The 22240-nt window shown below is 47.3% G+C and overlaps 1 protein-coding gene across 6 annotated transcripts in view; it reads right to left on the bottom strand.

The window, feature by feature from the left end:
- Positions 1-22240, bottom strand: part of LOC118210090 (cell adhesion molecule 2-like) — a 331663-nt gene that overhangs the window by 51135 nt on the left and 258288 nt on the right. For all 6 annotated transcript variants that reach the window (XR_004761803.1, XM_035385956.1, XM_035385957.1 and 3 more), the window contains one exon: positions 21226-21375. Coding sequence is in view for 5 of the 6 variants with exons in the window: in XM_035385956.1 (XP_035241847.1) it covers positions 21226-21375 (150 nt within the window). In the remaining variant the exon portion in view is untranslated. The remainder of the gene's footprint in view (positions 1-21225; positions 21376-22240) is intronic.

Here is a 22240-nt window from a genome sequence, read left to right as displayed (position 1 = left end):
GCACACCACCACAAAAAGAAAACAAAATCGCAGTTTAATATTTCATATTCAACCTTAAAAATAGTTGCTGCACATTCTTTCATGTCTTTCGCGTCTGCATTATTGACTCAGCTACAGTAACCCATGAACTGGAATATCTTCTCAAAGTGTCCGCTGTGTGTCACCTGCCCTGCAGGGCAAAAGACTAGTACAGAGTTGAAATAATCCAAATTCCTCAGGGGAAAGAGTTTATGTGTGGATGCTCAATCGATTGCTCCACAAAGCCAGGTAGGAATTTCAAACATCAGAGCGCCTTCAAAGTATCTAACATGATGCAATTTCAAAAAGCCCTAGATCCAACACTTCCAAGGGTTGCATGCAGTAAGTGAAGCTTTCTACAGAGACTACGTCCTGCGGCCTGATTCTTTTTTTAACGATGGTGCATTTGTGCAAGTGCAAGTGGTGCAAGTGTTTCTCCCGCGCTATTTTTTTAAAACAATGCATAAATACAGTAAGTGTATTGAGACCCCTGGATGACTCTTCCTGGTAAGGCGCTGTTTTAGTGCATGGATGGGCCCCATGAGTGTGGGATTGAATGCGGGCCCTGTTACTGCTGACTGTGGCTTGTGGCCCTGCAGTGCGATGTGTGATTCATCCTAGCATCGCACAGGGGTGGGAGGGTTTCAGTCAGGCAGGATCACATGACCCCACCACTGGTCAATCGGGAGGACTGTGAGTCTGCATGTAAAGTGTCTGTGTAAATCCTGTCTAGGAAAGCCTAGTTTACCCTGCTGCCCTGTTGCCGCCCCCCCCCCCCCCCCCGCCAAAAAAAAAAAAACCTACCCATCCCCTGAACCCCCCATGACAGATGCAGTGGTTGATATCACTTGCCTTGGAGACTGTAGCAATGAGCACAAACTGAGAGAGCACTGAATATAATTACGCATTCTGCTTTGGATAATAATAAAACGCATTGCATATTACTGTGTAAACAAAGCATATGCATTTCCATTTCCATGTTAAATGCCTTTTTAAGATATGCAAAGCTATCACTTGCAATTCTGTCACTAGTATTCTGAAACTGCGAGCATGCAAGTGTGGAAATAATTTTTTATGCAACTGAAAAAGAAGAACATTAGTCTTCTCAATGAAAAAAGCAATGAATGTGGCTACATTTAGCCCCTGGGCTGCTAGTTTAATAGGTCTGCTATAGAGGACATTTTTATAAAAAGATGACAAACTGAACAGGTATTTATGTGGGTTTAGGGGTTGTGCATACAGTACACTAACTCATTTTTAGAAAAAAAGTATATATGGCTACACTTGTTTGATAGAGTGTGCCTTTGATTTCTAGCCAAGGAGAAAAAAAACACCACAGAAAAATATCCACTTATAACGTCTGTTTGCAAAGTCAGGCTGACGTTCAGCTGGCCAAGAGCCTTTCACTTTAGCGTCTACCTTTATCTGTCCCGAGGAAACTCAAGCTCTCCTGAAATCAGAAACGGCAAATTGTAAATATATGTTTGCATGCCGAGACGCCGGACGAGCTGAACTGAACAACAGCAGCAGTGGACGCTGGGAACCACCACTCACATTTTGCAATTTGGCTTTAGGGGGAAAGCGCTGCACTTAAAATCCCATCAGACCCTGTGACGAGAGTTTAGATTGAGCCACGGGCACTAGCCTCATTTCCCATTGTCCTCCGACTGCTGATTGAAGATTAGGGAGCCGGGGATATTACTGGGTAAACAAGCCACTTCCAGGAACGGGGCACATCTACGACCTGTGCTTAGAGAGCCTCCATTCAGAGATTAATTTAAAATGCAATCAGTCTTTAGCGCGCACAATGGGCAAATCCCGTCTGGAGGGACTGGTGTCATCTTACCCATCGTTATTTTGTGTCCAAGCTCGCTGTCGGCGCAAGTGTAAAAAAGAGCTAAGCGTTGAAGAATGCCTTTGTTTGTGCAGTCAACCTCATTGTTGTCGTAATGATTTCTGAAAGAACAATGGTCGACTAATAACGGGTATTAGCTTGACTGGGGCAATCGAAGGTACGTGATTGACAGTTTTACCCACACACTCAATTCCCAGGGGTCTGCGATTGGCCAGAAAAAGGGCACGGAGACCAACAGGAGAGCTTGCATGATTAAAAATGAGGAAAGGAACATCGCCGCATCGTACACTGACAGGATTCTTATCACCATCAATCATTCAGCTTGTCTCACCTGGGAAGATTAATTGGACGGTCAATAGCCTCCTTCACCTCACTGTACCCAGCTCCAAGATTTGTGCCCACGCTTTGACCACTTCTGCCATGGTTTTCTAGCAGCCTTATGGTTCAGTGGAACGCAAAATCAATGTGTCCAGAGTTTGCAAATTTCGTATTTCATTACATTCATATTTTAGTTATTTAATAGATGCTCTAATGCAGAAGACCCGTATCAGAGCAACAGATAAAACAGAAAAGCATTTTTAATGAGTCTGTTAAATGGGAGGAAGACTGTGGTGGGAAGAACACACTCGGGCGACACCCCACCCTGCATCTGCTGGGCCAGAGAGGATGAAGCCCTGCTCGCCCTCTGCCTCTGATCAAGGGGGGGGGCGGGGATGAGGGCAAAAATCAGCAGAACCGGGACCTGCGCACAACTTTCCTGCTTTTAACTAAAACCGGGGGCGGGCGGCTGGGTTCCTGAGCTTGTCAGCTTGGAGGGGCGCGTTTTTGGGGCGCCCATGCCTGCGGGACAGGCGAGAGGACACTGCCGAGCAGGGTGACGAGGCGCCAGCGGAGCTGCGGACCAGCAGAGCTCGGCGCGGCATGCCGGGGTTCCAGAATAATCCGGCGGAGAGCCGGACCGCGCGGAGAGAGCGTGAGAACGCATAAAGGCGTGGCGGAATGGCGGTCGCCCGCTGACCTTCCCCGTAAACGGAAACTGGGATCACGCTCCGCTCGGCCCGCTCCGACCAAGAGGCGGCTGGAGGACAGACGGCGGGGGGGGGGGGGGCACAGAGAGCGTGGGTGGCGGCGAGCTCAGGGAGAGGCATGAGCAGGGCAGCGAGCTGTTCGCGGTGCAAACCCGCTGCCCCCTGCTGAACGCCGGCCTCAGCCCCGCCCCCCCCACACACACACACACACCGACACCGATCCAGCATTTAGAGCATTAATTCACCATTCGATCTCAGCTCTTCGCTGGCGGCCTTGATAAGCCCTTGAAGACCGGACCCTGCCCACCTGCAAGCCCCGCCCCGCCCCGCCTCTGTCGACACCTTGCAGACAGCAGATGATTTTGTGCAGATGTGCCAAAGAAAAATGCACAAAAAAATGAAAACAGGAACCTCTGACAATGAAGCCATATTGGTCCCACAAAACACAAAACAACCAATCATTCAGCAGCAATAATTCAGCCTATTGAGCAGCAATCTTTCAAGCCCAGTCAGCAGCAATAGTTCAGCCTGTTCTGCAGCAATCGTTCAGCAGCACGGAGCACAGCGTGTTCTCACTGTTTGAAGACCCAGTTTACTCTTAATAGCAGTGAAACTGTATCTCAACGTGTTCTGGCTGCAGTGACTACGTCCTTCACAATTACTCTTCAGCATCCTGACCTAGCGGATGTTTAAATGAACACATAATTGCGGCAATGTGGTGTAATGGGCATTAGGTTCTTAAAAGCCAATTAAAAGCCAAGCTTGTCTCATGACCTTTTGGGTGAATGGAAGATGTCCCCAATTACTGCTTTGAAAAAGACATAAACATCTGTTATGGAAAATGAGGACGAATTTAATTAGACGTTTTGTGAACGAGCATATACAATGCATTGCCAATGTATTTGAGGCAAAACTCAGAATTAGCCATAATGAAGCTAATAAAGGGAGGAGAAATGCCATTTGCTTTATCACCATTTCGCATCTATTGCCTTTACAACCTGGGCGACTATGTACCTCTGATTAATTAAAACGTTCACAAACAAGCACGCAACAGAATATCACTTATTTTACATTCACCTCTATAAATGTAATTTCATTCACTGGAACAATGTTCCAAAGTTGAATTAATTTTTACTCCCAGGAGAGGCGGAAAGGAAGTAAATTGTAATGAACATTGCCCAGGACAACTGTGATATCATTTGTCCCCCTCAATAATAATAATTCATGAGCTGGCGGCATATTAAAGGGATGACTCCACAATTAAACAAGGGACATATGGTCCACATCAATTTTCTTTGGCGCTGTACCCCCCCCACCCCCCCCCATAACCGCAACAGTCCATCCTTCCTAATTGCTGGAACGCGTGAACGAGGAGCCCGGCCCGGCGCTCCAGCGATGCGCCATCCATCTTAGCGGCCGCAGCTCCTGGCTGCCCATTGGCCCTCGCGGCGGCCCCCCCCGGGAAGGGCAACGTCGTGAGGCTTTGCGGTGGTCGCAGTCGGGGGGAACCTTAAATTATTAATGATTTTATAAGTGGAGTTCGCCCCAGCAGCAGGGGGGGTACCAAGTTTGGTCTTGGGATGTACTGTGAGTAGACACCCTCATCCATATGTATGAGGCTGGGTAATTTGGTGAGCAGTAGGTGGGAGGTGGAAGGTGTTGGGGGGGGGGGGGGGGGGGGGCAGGGAGGAAAGGAGGGGGTGCTAAATGGTATCAGACCTCCATAAGGTGTGACAGAGCTTGTTCCAGCAGCTGCTGCAGCCTTGCCCCAGCATTAGTGTGCAGGCAGATGATGCTCCCCTTCATTTTGAGGCAGAGGTGGTTGACGAGCAGATGTCAGGTTTGGGAGAACGCCTTGTATCAGCTCAGCAATGTTTTTATGCACATGGGAATGCAATATTTCACTTATTTTAAACTTATGAGTATGGAGGTGGCAGTGTACTATACATGGGTAAGGAACTGGCTCTGTAACCTGAAGGTCACAGGCTTGAATTTCCTGTAGGAAATTGTCATTGTTCCCCAGGGCAAGGTACCCAACATGCATTGCATCAGGATATATCCAACTGTGTAAATGGATGCAATGTAAATGGCGTGTAAAAAGTTGTGTAGGTCACTCTGGATAGGAGCATCAGCTATGTGCCTGTAATGTGCTGATTTCATTTTGGAAGCAATGGGGGGGTAACCAGCGTTCCCTCCTCCGAGGGGGGGGCGGGTGGGAGGGAGGGGCATGCACAGAGCGGCTGGACGGGTTTCTCCCATCCGAAATGCGACGTGTTGCTCTGCCAGAACGTGCGGCGTGGCGTAGGGCCAGGGGCGCCTGTCCCGTCAGCGCTCCGAACAGGACGTCCAGGAGCGCCGTGCCCGCCAGAGAGGCCGTAGCGCCCCACCCTTCCCGGTACGCGCCGCCCCGTACGCACCGCCCCACGAAGCACGGAAACCGAGCTCCGCTCACAACACCGCATCTGCTCTCCTCCCACGCGGAAAGCCACGGGGCAAACAGCAGACCGCGGGGCCGGCCGAGAACCTTCTGGACCGGCTCAAGGGCTCGTTCCGTCCACACTTACGTGGATTTATGCGTGTCGACGGGGGCGCCGGTCTGAGACAGAACTCGCAAGAACAATATGGAGGACACCAGCAGCACGGTTACAGCCTGTTTATTTTTAAACTGAGTTAAGCATCGCATAAAAAGGTGCAAATGGCAATGAAAAACGGCTGTGGACAATGTATAACCAGGGAGCGCGGCCCACGGTATTGGCTCTGGCCAATTCTAATCTCCTTCAGGCAGTGATTTTCTTAAAAGTTAAAACAAAAATATTCATCTTGGTCCAGACAGACAGCTCATTAAACTGTGTCTACAGGGTTTAAGATAGTACCAGACCATTATATTCTCTTTTAAAAAAAATCAATGACGAAAAGACAGAATGAGATTTATGTAATATGAATATTGATCGGGAGAGTACATGAGCATAAATCATTAGATTGCTAAGGTCTTTGTAACTGAGTTGTGAACCCAATTGAATTCCCTTATTCGACCTTTTTTTCCCCCTTTTGCTGTAGTCTTAATTTAGCGGTGCTAATATCCACATTCAGCAGAGTCACATGCACTAAATTATACAGCACCAAGACTAGATTCAACTTATGTTTCCAAGGGCTCATAAAACTGCCTTCATATAATATGAAAACACTTATATTCTGTGGCTTGGTTTTAAGATCCTTTTTCTCACATTAATGGGAGATATAACAGCTTTTATAGATGTTTGTTTTATCGTTCTCAGTGGTTGAAGCACACATTGAGGCCATCCAAAACGAGTACAACAACAGAACTTCGCAGATGTAAGCCTCAGAGTTATGGACTGACTGGTGAACTGAACAGGGTATGAACCCAGAAGTAAGTAAGAAATGAATTACGTTTTTCACCTTCCTATACGGTACACAGATTCTCACTTTTATCACTGATGCAAAAAAAAAGGGGGAAAAAAAGACCCATTCTTCCATCACTGCATGTTGGGTCCTTCTAAAAGCAGTGAGATGAGAGCCAGTGTCAGAGGGAGTGGGATAATGAAACTGAAATAATGGTCCCCTCTTGCATACAATAAAAGATGCATCTTAATGAGTTGCTGAACACATTGTTGGATGCATTTATTAATTGATTTACTAGAAGCAGATCACTGCATCCTTTTCAATGGTCCCTCAGTCTTTTGAAGATTACAAAGTGGAAGGGAGTTAGTGGGTGGGGGGGAGGGGGGGGCAATTGCAAAAAAAAAGAAAAGAAATTATATTCTCTACTTATCCATCACCATTTCTTGCATCTTTTAATTAAATTCCCTGGGAGCCATTACACACAGCATATTTCATTATGCCTAAAAAGACACACTTCTTTCAAATTTGTATTTTGGATGTGAAAATGATGTTTTTTTTTTAATTAAAATGAATATGCCACATAAATTTACCTTAAACAGACTAGTTTTAGCCATTCATCCGGAAATGACTTTTAATATGTTCAGAATCCAAATATGAACCATTCTCAGTCTAACTGGTGTTTGCAAATTAGACCGAGACAAAATTTATAACTGAATCCTAAATCCTACAAGAAATGCTTATTGCAAAATTAAAAACAATAAATGTCCCGTAGTTTCAGTTCAACCGTCTTCCTTTTATATTTTCATACTTTCTTATTTCCATTCCCCAGAAAATCTACTGTAAAACAATAGACAGCATTAAATGTTTAAAGTGGTTTGTGAACAATGTCCAGCAGATCAGAAAAATGCACTTGTGTATATATGATGAGGGGATGTATTTTTTTAGGGGGTATTTTCTCCAGCACTTCACAATCCCTTCTTTCATATAATCCATTATGTGCCGTGCATCGGTTGTAATTGCAAGCGTATTTTCATCCCTGTCCCTCGTGAAGATCTCATCAGCATAAGTGCTTAGTGCATCTGCACTAGCTCCGTCTTTACACAGTAAAGCCCCTTCCCCACGGCAATCACCGAGCAGTAGCCGGTGCACAAACATATTTTTCCTACTGCGATACTCAGAACCGCAGGCAATTTTGCACTTGCACCTTGAGCAATTTTAGTCTCAGAGCCTTTTTGACTTCGTCTCTATTTCTGTTTTTATATTTGCATATACAAAGCTCGGTTTCACAAGTTCTCACAATATTAACATCTCAATACTTTCTCTGATGCTACTTTTAAATGCCGCTATTAAACGGATAAAACTGTGAATGCATCATTTGTAATTCAGCAAGATGTGGAAACTCTCCACGGGCACAATTTATTATTGGGTAAAATATATCATAGGACACTAGGGAGTATTCTCTGCGATGTTTTCCCTCCAGTGGCTATACTGTCAATCACCACAGTGGCTACAAAATATGTAACCGCAGCACGAGCATTCAGTGATTCCTCAGCTTAGTCTGTCCTGGCCGGGTTGAGGGGGGGGGGGGGGGGGGGTAAATTGTAATCGTGGACAGTGGTGGGTGGGGGGGGAGGGGGGGGGGGTCTGGAGGTAGATTGCAATTGTATTGGGGTGGGGCAGGAGATTAAGATTGCGACCCTGGGGGGGGGGGGGGGGGGTAACGATCGCAGACCAGGGGTCGAGGGGGTGGGAGATTGCAGTCTGTCTCAGGGCAAGGGTGTCTATTGGTGCACGTGCCCAGCACTGCTAAGAACAGCGTGAAATGCTTGTTCCTACATGATATTCACTGATCTGTTTTAAATTTCAGACAAGGTTCCTAACCCATCGCCTTTTCCTTTCATTTTCTTTATTAGTTGATCTCCTGTACAAGGTTGAACACGTACAGCCTTTATGATCTGGCTTGTGTTTGCAACTCCGGATTTCGCTCTGTACGAAGAGGCCACACAGGCCTAAGAGCAAGAGGCTCCATTTCACGAAGGCAATTTGAGAGCGATTTCTACCTTAAGTACCCTTCCAGTCCAACACCGACACCACCACCAACAACAACAAAAACAACAACAGCAAAACAAATGTGTCAAGAAACGCAGCTCTGTGCTGCCAGCAAACAGATTTCCTCAAAGCATCTGAGAGTGCCTCGCTGAGCCCATAAATCTAAAGAACGATTGCAGGGGCTGGCTGTCCATTTTATTTATCTGTCAAATTCCTAATAACACCTTCTTGCTCCTCCACAATGCTTCGCTAACGTTTTAAAGTGCTACAGAGGACAGGCTAGAGTGTGGAATTATTCACAAGAAAGGATCAGAAATGTGAAGGTTAATAAACTGAATATTCTTCTTGCAGATAATCTAAAAGTGGACACGTGGTGTGATTTTTCTTTGTCTGAATATATGGATGTGCTGAAATCACTAAGCACAATCATAGTCCTGACATAGAGCAGATAATTTTTCAAGCTTGCAGAAACTCCATGATTTAAACAAACCCGTTTTCACAGTGAGGGTCTTCTTATTTCAAGCATTTTTATTTCACTTCCATGGGAAATGTGTAAAATTGTTTAGTAAATTTCAATATCTTTTGGCAGATGGTAGAGAAAGGCTTTTCGTAAATGACGTTACAAATTTGTGGGCCTATTGCTCTGCCTAGTCTTCTTGCCAGAAATTCACACCCTGGAGTCTTAAATTACCTGACTGAAAGAGCAGGCTTGGTGAGTGAACTCTATAAATCACAGTGTGAACTTTAGCGACAAAGGAAAGTATGACATCAGAGTGGACATTAAATCATACACACGAAGCACTTATATTCCCCTCCGAAATCTGTGAGACAAAAAGAAAAGAAAGTCTTTGCTGTCTTTGCGGAAATCAATATGCGCCGGGTGAAATTGTATTTTAATGCCGCCTAAAAAAAAGTACAGACTGTGAAAAGGAGACAAAAAAAAATGCAGCAAATGAGTTGAATCGGTTCAGCAAGACCGCATGGATATAAGCCCTGGGGAGAAGGCATGAATACAGGATTTCTGTGTCGCGAACGCCAGACTGTACGAGTCGATTACCGTGCGCTTAGCTGGAGTTCAAACCTCAGGTTTAAACCTCTGGACCACAGGACGGCATGTCAACTGGAACAGCTAATCCTTCTTCCACAGCTTCGGATAGCTGCTCCAGTTCTTACGTTGACCTGTGGTCTTGAGGGTTAAACCTGAGGTTTCAACTCCAGCTAAGCACACTGAAACTGACCCAATAGCTTTTTTATGCTCTGTGCAGTCTGTCATTAGAAGAAGTGGCTGAGTATAATATTAAATATTGGATGCTGAAAGACACGGTCCAAATCAGAAACCCGAATTTAATATAAATCAGAAACGCATGTTCACAAATTTCTCATCATAGGATTGCTGATCTAGGATCACGTTTTTCCAGCCATATTCTGACCTTATCCTTTACGAGCAAAAATGCTAAACTGATCCCAGATAAGCCTTCCGACTCTGAGAAGCTTCTTTTTGACAGATACAATTGTTTCCTCTTATTTCTTTTCTCACATTTGCTGAAGACAAATGTTGATATTGTTTCTTTGCGATGTAGGTGATGGATCCACACATAAAATGTAATCTTTGGCAACCTGGGGCGGGGTAATTCAACAGTCTTTGGGGAAGTAAGAGAGAGAGAGGGCAAAACAGAAACAAACGCGCCAGGCTCAGCAGACGTGCAGGACGTGCAGGAAGGTTTAACGGCTGCCTCCGTTAAAGTTCGGGGTCCTGGGCATAAGCCCAGGCGCCGGGCGCGGTAACGGGCAGCCTGCGCCTCTTTGTGTGTCTCTGGGAAGGCGGACGCCCAAGACGGCCGTGACTTTTTTAATCCTGCACGGCTCACCTCGGCTCACCTCGCCTCTGATCGGGGACAACAAAGCGCCGCGATCCCTCCGGCTCAGCGGCCTCCGCCGCCTCCGCCGCCCGCGCGCTTAATTGATGAGCATCGATCGCCTGTTTTGCGCAAAACGTCTGACAGGGGGGAGATTCGCCTCTTTTATCCGAAGAAGCACATTTCAGCCTCCGTGCAAATTCATCCCTGGCAGCGTAATCGACCTTGATACCTTTCCTGGCCATTGGGTTTGATGAGTCCAGTTGATTCCTCTGCACCTCGATTGACTTAAATTTACCAACAGTCAAGGTGAGGAACAGCAGCTATTGACTACCCCATGCGCATATATTAATAAAACTAACACCTGCCACTCTACATTTAATTATTTATTGCCCATGTCTAAGTGATACACGGTACCAGCTCGTCCCAGGAAGAGGCATGCATACGACTGTTTTAATAAAACATACGTTTGGCCACAGGGGTCATTGTTTAAGATTCACAAGAGACAAAACGGCGCCTTGCTGACATCCCAAGGTAATATTGCCCAGAGTAAAAGAACAGCCTTGTCCTCTGAAGATGCTGAAAAGTTAGTCAGTCTCAGCAAACGACTCAATAGAAAGCAATAGGGCTGTAAGGAATTGGGGAACAGGGTGGCACAGTGGTGCAGTGGATTATACATGCAGGCTAACTGCAGACTCTAAATTGCCTGTAGATATCAGCGTGTGAATGAATGGTGTGTGTGTGTCGATAAATTGCGATAGATTGGTGACCTATCCGGGGTGCATTCCTGCCTCTCATCCAATGCATGCAGGGACAGGCTCCAGGGATAGCCCCCCCCCCCCCCCCCCACACCACCTACCCGACCCTGACCGGGAATAAGCGGGTAAGATAACGCATATACCCCCTCCCAGCCCTGCCCAGGAATAAGCTGATAAGACAATAGATGTACCCCCTCCCAGCCATGCCCAGGAATAAGCGGGTAAGATAACGCATATACCGCCTCCCAGCCCTGCCCAGGAATAAGCGGGTAAGATAATAGATGTACCCCCTCCCAGCCCTGCCCAGGAATAAGCGGGTAAGATAATAGATGTACCCCCTCCCAGCCCTGATCAGGAATAAGCGGGTAAGACAATAGATGTACCGCCTCCCAGCCCTGATCAGGAATAAGCGGGTAAGATAATAGATGTACCCCCTTCCAGCCCTGCCCAGGAATAAGCGGGTAAGATAATAGATGTACCCCCTTCCAGCCCTGCCCAGGAATAAGCGGGTAAGATAATAGATGTACCCCCTCCCAGCCCTGCCCAGGAATAAGCGGGTAAGATAATAGATGTACCCCCTCCCAGCCCTGCCCAGGAATAAGCGGGTAAGATAATAGATGTACCCCCTCCCAGCCCTGCCCAGGAATAAGCGGGTAAGATAATAGATGTACCCCCTTCCAGCCCTGCCCAGGAATAAGCGGGTAAGATAATAGATGTACCCCCTTCCAGCCCTGCCCAGGAATAAGCGGGTAAGATAATAGATGTACCCCCTCCCAGCCCTGCCCAGGAATAAGCGGGTAAGATAATAGATGTACCCCCTCCCAGCCCTGCCCAGGAATAAGCCGGTAAGATAATAGATGTACCCCCTCCCAGCCCTGCCCAGGAATAAGCGGGTAAGATAATAGATGTACCCCCTCCCAGCCCTGATCAGGAATAAGCAGGGTAAGATAATAGATGTACCCCCTCCCAGCCCTGATCAGGAATAAGCGGGTAAGATAATAGATGTACCCCCTTCCAGCCCTGCCCAGGAATAAGCGGGTAAGATAATAGATGTACCCCCTTCCAGCCCTGCCCAGGAATAAGCGGGTAAGATAATACACGTACCCCCTCCCAGCCCTGATCAGGAATAAGCCGGTAAGATAATAGATGTACCCCCTCCCAGCCCTGCCCAGGAATAAGCGGGTAAGATAATAGATGTACCCCCTTCCAGCCCTGCCCAGGAATAAGCGGGTAAGACAATAGATGTACCCCCTCCCAGCCCTGCCCAGGAATAAGCGGGTAAGATAATAGATGTACCCCCTCCCAGCCCTGCCCAGGAATAAGCGGGTAAGATAATAGATGTACCCCCTCCCAGCCCTGATCAGGAATAAGCGGGTAAGATAATAGATGTACCCCCTCCCAGCCCTGATCAGGAATAAGCGGGTAAGATAATAGATGTACCCCCTCCCAGCCCTGCCCAGGAATAAGCGGGTAAGATAATAGATGTACCCCCTCCCAGCCCTGACCAGGAATAAGCGGGTAAGATAATAGATGTACCCCCTCCCAGCCCTGCCCAGGAATAAGCGGGTAAGATAATACACGTACCCCCTCCCAGCCCTGCCCAGGAATAAGCCGGTAAGATAATAGATGTACCCCCTCCCAGCCCTGCCCAGGAATAAGCGGGTAAGACAATAGATGTACCCCCTCCCAGCCCTGATCAGGAATAAGCGGGTAAGATAATAGATGTACCCCCTCCCAGCCCTGCCCAGGAATAAGCGGGTAAGATAATAGATGTACCCCCTCCCAGCCCTGATCAGGAATAAGCGGGTAAGATAATAGATGTACCCCCTCCCAGCCCTGCCCAGGAATAAGCAGGGTGAGATAATGCATGTGTACGGATGGAACGATGGACTCCGCCGTTGTTATTTCGATGCGATTAGGTCGCTAAACTCACACAGAAAGCGGCTTTCAGGCGCAGTTAGCCCTGCTCAGCGGCCGGCCTTCCAGACCGCGGCTCCCTCACCCGGCTCTTAGCACAGATCACTGGCCTGAGCTGATTGACTGCTGGCTTCCCTCAGGGGGGGCCACGGAGAAAATCAATCACGGTCAATGCACCCCGGCTCATATTTTTTATATAGTCTTCAGATGGCACAAGACCTCTGGACTCATCGGGGCAGTGTGCGCTCCTCTTTTGCATAGTTATCCGTTTAACCGATAATCAAACGGGCTGAGTTGGCTCAGAGGCTGCGGCTCAGTGAAGGGTATAAGGCCAAAGCAGGATTAACAAATTATAAATAAATGTGTGTTTACATTATTATTATTATAAGGAGGGAGAAAATGAATAAAATGTATAGTTATAGTTATAAACATGTTATAAATGTGTTGTTACATTATTATAAGGGGGAAAACAGTTTGTACACACTATTCTTGGGATCAAGGAAAAGCAAGCTCACAAATGTAATTCTTGTGGTATGCTAATGTAAATGCATTCCAACCAATGTGACACTGCAACAGTCGCTCTCAGAAACAGCGTTGAAAATTGCAGTCAGTAACTGTCAGCTTTTTTTTCCTGATCAAGCCCTGGCTTTTTGTGCCAAAAATAGCAGAGCATGCATTCGCCTTTGCATAACTGTGCAGTGTAATTCCTGTAGTGTGATGTACCTTTGGAATTAAATGCTAAAATGTTTCTGAGGAACCACTCCAATAGATATGTTGATGTATACAGCAGGTAATTCACAACCATTGGTAGTTGCTTCAGCTTCTTAAGAAAAAATACACACAGGATTTATGCGTGTGTCTACATTTTTGTGTGACAGTCAGCTCCCTCCAAAAATATGAATGTTTCTTCTCACTGATAAAAAAAAGGCAGACACACACACGCATGCACACACACGTATGCACGCGCGCGCGCACACACACACACACACACACACACACACACACACAGTATTTACCTCTATATCCAATTCATAGTTTGACCAAATTACTTAATTTGATGGTCTGTTGAGCTCACAGGGCCATTTAAGTGGACAGCAGCAGTCACTTGTGGCAGAGTTGGAAAGCAGAGATCCATTCAGCCAAGCTGACGATTCTTAGGTATTGAATTGTGTTCAAGGAGAAGATTTACCAGAGCACTCCCGTGAAAACTCGGGTGGGGACGGGAAAGGAAAACGAAGCAAGATCACTATGTCTTCTGTCAAATGGAGATTTAAACATCCAATCAATTCCAGGAAGAGACCACCAATGCCAAATGCAATGGGACACTTTGATAGCAAAAATAAAAGCAAAATACAAAAGAATCAAACATCACAGGTCCTTGCAAATGCAAAATAAATAAATAAAAGGAGTCCAAACAGATGTTTCAACAAAGAGAATTCTTCTGAAGAAGGCCAAAAGCAGAGCAGGCCAGATAATGCTGGAGGCACAGACCGATTTCAGGAACAAATTAGCGGAAGGAAATGGCAAGCGTTAAAATGGATACACGGCAGCTTGCTCCATCCTTACACATACAGTAATGATACCTGCCAATTCCTCTGATGATGGGAAGCAGAATTAGAATCTGGGACATGTCCACATGTGGCTGACATTAAAACTGCCTGCAAGCCACAGAAAAATCAACGGGCGAAGTTCCAGGGAAAACAAAAAAAAAAAAAAAGATGAAAGGAGACTATGAACACAGTGTACCACTCTTTTTGATAGCCCAGTCCTAATTTTTGATTCATTTTTTTTAAAACAGGGAAAGGAGGGTGAAGTTGTTGAGGAGTCAGAACTTCAGTTATTAGCACGTGCAGCTGTTAGAAAAGTAAATTCAATAAAACGGTCAGCAGTTGGACGAGTACCATTCATTTCATTCTGAATTGTTTCTATGCATACATTGACGTGCATCGGAGTAGAGAGGGAGAAAGAAAAGAAACAATCAGGGGTGTGAGTTGAGTTTGGCCTCAAAGTAGGTCGTCGTACTTGAAGGCATTACGTTTAGCTTCTATAACATTTAGGAAAAAAATGCCAGTTGAAAGGGGAGAGGTAATTTTCCTCCAGGAACTACAGTTCTTAGGGGAAAATGCAACATTTCACGCGGGACTCAGAAGGCAAGGTGCCAGATCACTTCATTATCTTAACCACTGGCCGAAGCTCATTTTAAGGGGACTTGGAGGCTTGCTTCAAGCAGGTCCCCAAGCGCCAGCTGTCAGCTCAGTGGTTGGCTACAGACCTCTGCTTAGCCAGCTACTTCTAGATAGAGCCATCGCTAAATTTAAGGTTTGCTAATTCCTATAGGAAAAATTATGTCATTGAAAAAAATTGTCTCCCTGTTCAGAACACCCCTAACTGCCTACTTAAAAATCTACTTTGATAGAGTATATTTACACTAGGGAGTATCTTTTATACACTGTGGACGCAAACTCTGTTAACACTATTTTTATGTGTAGGGTTTGAATTAGATTTGTATCAACAGGTAGATTCAAAACCCTCAGCAGGATCATTAATTATTAAAATGAGTTTCCTCTCCGGAACGTTTGGAACAATACCAGAAGGGGAATTATCTCGCTCTATAGTTTCACCCTGCATTCTAAATCAAACACATTTCCCTGTTTTGTTAAACAACCACTAAGTGAGAGTTAGTACAGTTTCTTTTATTTTTGATAGGGTCAATGAATAAATCATTTCTAATCATGCATCTGTCTACTATGGTGTTTGTCACCATGGACTTATAGCTTGTTACATCCGCACACATTCAGTAGATCCATCCCTCGCAGATGCAATCGCACACATTCTCTTACGATTTCCTTGTGCGTATTTTAAGTGCAGGCACAAGCTGCTGAATTAGTTGCATGGCAACGACGGAGCCATATAACCCAACTGCCACTCTGGAACAAAGTTAATATCAATGGAGACTCCCCGGGGTGCACGGACAGGGGACGGGCGATGGATTCAAACAATTCTGGTCTCCAGCGGGGTCGAGGTCAAGTGCGCCTCTGAAGCGAGGGCCAGCGCGTCCCCTCCTGCGGAACGCTCGGTCGAGGGCGTCTGATTTCGGGGTCACTGTGTTCGAGGGCCCTGCCATCCCTGAATGCCACCTCCCACTGTTCCCCCAACTTGTAGTGCTAATGCAACCTTTCCAGGGGAGACGGCCTCTTTTTTCCCGCAAAAGGCTTCTGGGTTGGGCCCTATTGTCCAGGGTCCACTTGCATCTTTTTTTCTTTTTTTTTTTTTGCTCTGTTCTGTTCTGGGACAAATGTGTCCCACCTGATGGTGGGGATCCACTAAAAATAGCTTTCCTTCAGTCAGGGAACAAAGAAACACCATAAAAAATAGGGAATAAAAAACTGCTGAAATGGCTGACGGATCGATGAGCTTCGCAAGCAGAGCGTGAAGGTTGTACGTACGAGCCGCGCGAAGTGACATCGTTCGGCCGTAACAGGAGAGAGACGAATCTTAAAGGTGGAGATTTGAGGAGATGTGCACCGAGACACAACTGCTCTCTGCCAGCCGATTAAGCAATGAAGCAGGGCAGCTTTCCAGAAACGTACTCCCCCCACCCCCCAACTCCCCCCCCAACTCCCAAACTCCCCCTATGTCGAGCTCCAACGCGCCAAGTCTGCGCTGCTCCCATAATCCCCTTCTTCATTAACACTGTGCATTTGTATTAGTCATGCCAATAAACCTTTTCATCTGACTGTTAGAGAGAGAGAGAGAGAGAGAGAGGAGAGAAAGGAAAAAAAGCAGGGGTGTGAGAGGAAAGAGAGAGAGAGAGGGATAGATGGGGGGAAATGGAGAAAGAGACGGAGAGAAAGGGGAAAGAGAGAGAGAGAGAGGGAGAAAAAAGAAGGGAGAGAAAGAGAAAAGGCAGCGAGAGAGAGAGGGAGAGAAAGAGAGAGACACTTAGCCCAATAACCTCTGCAGGGAAGGACTGGCTGCGTTTGCTCCCCGGCATCACCCAGGAATGTGCTAAGCATTACAAAACGCACTTTCCCACACTCGCGGGCAGCGTCTGAATAACAGGCCTCGCCTTCCCTTTCTCACCTTCGCCAGCTCTCTCCTGCCAGGCGTGTATTTTTAGCGGGGCCTTGGCCTGGACACAGCGGCGTGTGTCCGTGATCTGCATCCTGAGCGCCAGCGTTCGGTTTCAATTCCCAGAATCCCAGTCTCTGCTCCGCGTGAACTCTCCATTTCCAGTTGCGCAGCGGCTGCATCGAGCAGCTTTTTGTTGAAGGCTTTATGCTGTATAATATTCACACCATCAGTACAGCGCTACGCTACGTGAGCTGCCCCGTGCCAATACCTCCCCACACTCTCCTCCCCTTCATTTTTCTTTCCAACTGCCGCAACATCGCTCGGTTTAACGCTGATAAATCAATGTTACAAACAAAGTGTTATTTTTCGGAACAAATTCTGTCTGTCCCCAACCCTCTGGCAGACAGTCTGCCACCGTCACCCCCAAATCATCATTTCCAACATTGCCCTTTCTCCTCAACCCCTCGCCTCACCCTCCCCGCCCCCGACTTCTGAAATGACAAACAAAACCAAAACCTTTGCCACGTGCAGAGGTCACAGAAGTCACTGGCCCTTCATACGTTTATTTCTGTTCTCGTTTTACGACTGTTATTGACTGTATAACCTGTTGAGTGGAACTTTTTTGTTGCACCCAGGTAGGCTGGGCATTTGATTGGCAACACAAAGAGCATCAGAGAGAAAGGCAGCGCTTCTGTGGCGGCTGACTGCACAATGCAGCCATTGTGCGCCGTCGTGTGCGGACGCACGCAGATTTTTTCTGCGCGCTCACGCGAAATGCAAAATCCTGGAGGAGCTGCCAATCAGCTGGATGGACAGTCCCCCCCCCCCCCTTTCCTCCCTGCGCAATTATATACGGGGAGGGGGAAACGAGCAGCGGGGGCAGAAGCTGATGCTCTTGGATTTGCCGCGCTGACACTCGTAAGTGCGCTGGTGTAAAGCAACACTGAGGATTAGGCCCACAACCAATCAACTCTCCCGCAGCGACCCTGAGATGAAGGCGTGATTGCTGTAATTAGAGGGAGAAAGCGTTATAATCTACCAATGACACATTACTTCGCCGCGCTCCCACACACAAAAGAGGCATAAAATTAAAAGAGGAAATTAAGACTTTTCGCCCTGTTTTTAAACACGTGTTCTCTGGCGTGTCCTCAGTCGCCATCAGCGGCGGCTCTCCCGCCCCTTTTTTTTTGTCAAACCGTGGCGGTTTTTAATTAAAGCGACGCAAGAACTTTGTTTTTAAGCGCTTTACAACTACGGGCTACGGTGCGTGCGTCGGGTTTGGAATTCAGCAGAACGGGCTTTGGCTCTGCCCCAGTTGAAAGTCCAGGCCTGTCACAGAGCAGACCTTTGTATTTAATTCTTTCCAACATTCACAATACTGCGGACTGAAATGCACCTAACTGTTTCACCTCAGAGAGTCTGTTCCCCAGGGAGGCATAAGAGTTGAAGGAGGAGGAAAAAAACAAAACAAAACAAACCCCCCCCCCCCAAAAAAAAACAAAAAAAAAAAAACACTGGGTTTAAAATGTTTATATGCGGCAAAATGGTCACAGCCAAGAACATAGAACAACAGCAAGGACCTTTAGAAAGGAACAGCAAGGACCTTTAGAAAGGACCAGCCAGGACCTTTCCAAAAAGAAGTACCGGGGCTTTTTAAAAAAATACAAAAAAAACAGCAAAGTTCTCGGACACAAGAACCGCAGGGGGAGGAGCCTATGGAGGCACACTGAATTAATGACATCATTCATCTCAACCGAAATGTCAACGCCACATTGCTTAGTCTACTGCTATAGAGTATGACAGATTTCCCATAATGCTTTGTATAGCTTTGTCTGTCATGTTGACAACCAGCACTTGGCAGTGGTTACGCGCCTCTAGCAGCGCTGTTATGTGTTACAAATATCGCTTCAAGGGAGGTGTTACTGTCACTGTTAGATTCGCCTGATTACGAGACTACGAGACATCATGATCTCGAAGAGAACCACTCAACGTGATCTTGAACAGAACCACTCTCAGCACTCTGCCACAAGTGTGTTCTTCCAATATTACATTTTTATTTCTGTCCATTAGACAGGAGCTTTTCGTACCCAGTTGTCCGCATTAATGCAGTCCAAATCTTTGCCCATTGCTGTGTTCAAAAGTCTGGATTTGACTGAGAACCAATTGAAAAGGAAATCCACAGGAAGCTATTTCTGAAACAGTTCCCGCTGCTTCTAACCGGTGAACTATTTACTCTTGGACACACTGTACGATTGCTGGTTTTCGAAAGGAAAGTTTTAATCCATGCCAGTGGAACACTGTATATCTAGGCCACAGGTAAAAAGGGAAGACAATAAATAAATCTGGACTGAGAACTGATCTAACAAGTAGCCCGATACCCAAACCCATATACAAATAGTCTCAGGTTTTGGGCAGGAAATTTTTTTTTTCCCAGAATGCCAGTGGGGCTACACCTTGCCACCTGGCCATGGGCACCACCAGGGGACCCTTGAAAATATCTTGCACTGGGCCACACCACCCCAGGAAGTCATATGTTCTAATATTATTACAGGGGCCCTGTCATTCGGGGCCCTTGGAATCTTCCTAAATCCCTCCACCCCTGTGCCCCTGGCCTGCTTAACGATGGCCCTCATTCTAATCAAAAAGGGGCGGAGCAGTTAGCCAGCTCCCATCAACCAGCACCGCGTCAGTCTCCTGCTACGTCACACGGAAGGGATCCACAGATCTCGTCGTCGAGCGCAAGCGCAACGCTGGAATAACTCACATACCCGCGGCAAACGTCTGGCTCTGCGCAGCCACAGCCGCAGCGTACCAACGGATACTGCATGCGCGCTTGCTACGGAACGTTTCGATGAACGAGAGGCGAAAAGACCTGGTTGAACTTCGGAGGTTGTGGATTTCTGAGCCTAAGGACTTTCTCAGAAGTGGCACAGATTTTTTTGTTTTTTCTTTGTTTCCTAAATGCTGATTTCAATACCAAGACCTGACATTCTCAAACTTTGCATGTGAATAAAATATGTAAAATGAACTTGCCTTTGTGCTGTATTTTTGACAGAGCTGGTCAGACATGAATACCAGCTCACCTCAATTCCAGGTTTTACTCGTGATAATCAGGTTTTACTTGCGTCATCCAAGGACTGTACGGAATGCACAACCCCCTTACACGGCTAACGAGACACAAGATCAGGGCCTTAAAACTAGGGACCCAGTCAAATCTAGTTTCTCCAGGGGGCGTCGCCACACACTGCGCAACGTCTGTCCTTCAATCCAGCCCGCAATTATACGCAAGATTCACTTTGTTTTCCCCCCTAAAAGCAGCGGCAATCAGCAATCAACACAATGAATGGGAGAGAAAAGAAGTCTCGGGGGGGAAAGATGTAGAACTGCATTTATTTGCCATTTAAAGTTAAGGCCGCGTGTTTATTGAATCCCAGCTGAGACTTTTCACTTCTCCCTTTTCGTTTTTTTTTTGTCTGCTAATTTGGAAATGCCCAACGGGAGGGCGACGGCTAGCATGCGCACCCCACGAGCAGCGGGCCGCCACATCCCCCCCCCCCGTGAGATTCAACTGCTGAGCTGTACAGTCACTGTGTCGCTCTGCAGCATTTGAGAATCAGGTGCAGGGAGGCACAGGTGTGATGAGTTTTTTTTGCGGGAAGGGAGGGGGGGGGAGGTGGCGGGGTGGGCTGCTGACCAAAGAGTGGGCTGCTGCAGAGACCGGTGATGTGCCACCCAGCAGAATTCTGCACCACAGTCGCCACGGGAACAACACTCAGGATTTGATTCTGCACCTCATCATTGCAGCAAGAGCAAGGGCAGCAACAAAAAAAAAAAAAAAAACATTCATACTTGATGCATCTCGCAGGACTAAATGAAAAGAAACTACAGGGACTTTCACCTTGAATCTCAGATCAGGTGAATGTTACTTTAGTATCAAAGTAAAACTAGAAAATAGGAAAAGGCCGGGCACTTTAGGTGTCTGCATCAGGATTCGTGTTATGTGTTGAGAATAGCAGCATGTCTTTTTGCCATTAGACACCAAACCATTACATACACCCAGCACTGAAATTAATGCAACATCAGCACTGTTTTTTTTCTTCTTTTTTTTTTAACTGTGGTTTTAAACTGAAAGCACTGAAGTGCTGTCATTCTTCTTCTAACTCCGGCCTGTTTCTGCCATTAACACGGACACAAAAGCAGTGCATGAGCGAAGACCAAGGCTGCGGTTCCAGCCACGTAACGCGGTTTCTGGGGCCTAGCGAGGCGCAGGAGGGCCTGCAGGAAGCTAGGCCTCCTGGCCCAGGGCTCACCTTTCTTGTCCCCGAAGAAAAGGGTCTGCTGTGCCGGGTTCGACCACTGGAGGGAGGTGTTGTCATTGTGGTCCACGCGGCAGGTCATGTTAGCCGTTGTTCCTTCAGCCACTGTCACATTCTGAGCGATGGGAAACTGACCCTGGCTGCCTGCAAAGGGAAGGGAAGGGGGGGTGGGGTGGGGGGTGGGGGGGCGAGAGACAGAAAGAGAAAAGATCAAACAAACAGGTGCTTTCCCTGCATTAACCATTCACCTCTGTTCATCCTGGAGCTGTGAGATTCGATTATATCGTGCTCTGTTGTTTTTTAGACAAAATTTGTAGCTCTTAAGATAAGCATCAGATGCACACCCCCCCCCCCCCCCCCACCCCCAACAGTACAGCTTCCTGTTGAACGACCTTCAAACACCTGGTCTGCTTTCCTGAAGCCTTCTAACTGACACATCCACGAGAAGCTTAACTCGGCTGCTCCAGGTTTCCCACGGCAGAGCAGACCGCAGATGAGAACACACTGTACCAGCGAGCTCAGACAGGACCCGCGTGTCACAGGAATACCCAATTAATTGAAAGAGCCGAAATGGAGGCCACGTCGGAGCCACGCTGGGAACGATGGCGGGACTTCGCCGCTCTCCTCCTCCTTCCGCGGCCCTAATTGGTCGCAAGGCCCAGTTAGCGGCAGTCGTATTTTCCGCGGGGTAAGCCGTCCACCAGTGAAGCGGGGCGGCAAAACCGGCTCGCCATCCGGGGACGCAGCGGGCCGCCATTTCGAGCCACCGCCGCCGCCGCCTTTTTGGCGGAAACGGCGCCCCCCAAACGCACCGTAATCGCTGCGCTCCGGCGAGTTTTATTACCGTATTTCCCAGCTGTGCGTGTCGTCTCTGCAAACTTCTAATTGCGTTCTGGCAAAGGTCGCGCGCTTTTCTGTTTTTCCTTTTTTCGAAGTTTTTGTTTCGTCGGAATTCAAACAGGCCGTTCCGGTTCACAAGCCAAAGGGTGGCCTCCCCAAACCGACGCTC

This window comes from Anguilla anguilla, chromosome 12 (assembly GCF_013347855.1).
Source record: "Anguilla anguilla isolate fAngAng1 chromosome 12, fAngAng1.pri, whole genome shotgun sequence".
Taxonomy (NCBI): domain Eukaryota; kingdom Metazoa; phylum Chordata; class Actinopteri; order Anguilliformes; family Anguillidae; genus Anguilla; species Anguilla anguilla.
The sequence above is the reverse complement of the archived record's forward strand: the minus strand, read 5'-3'. Positions and strand labels throughout refer to the sequence as shown.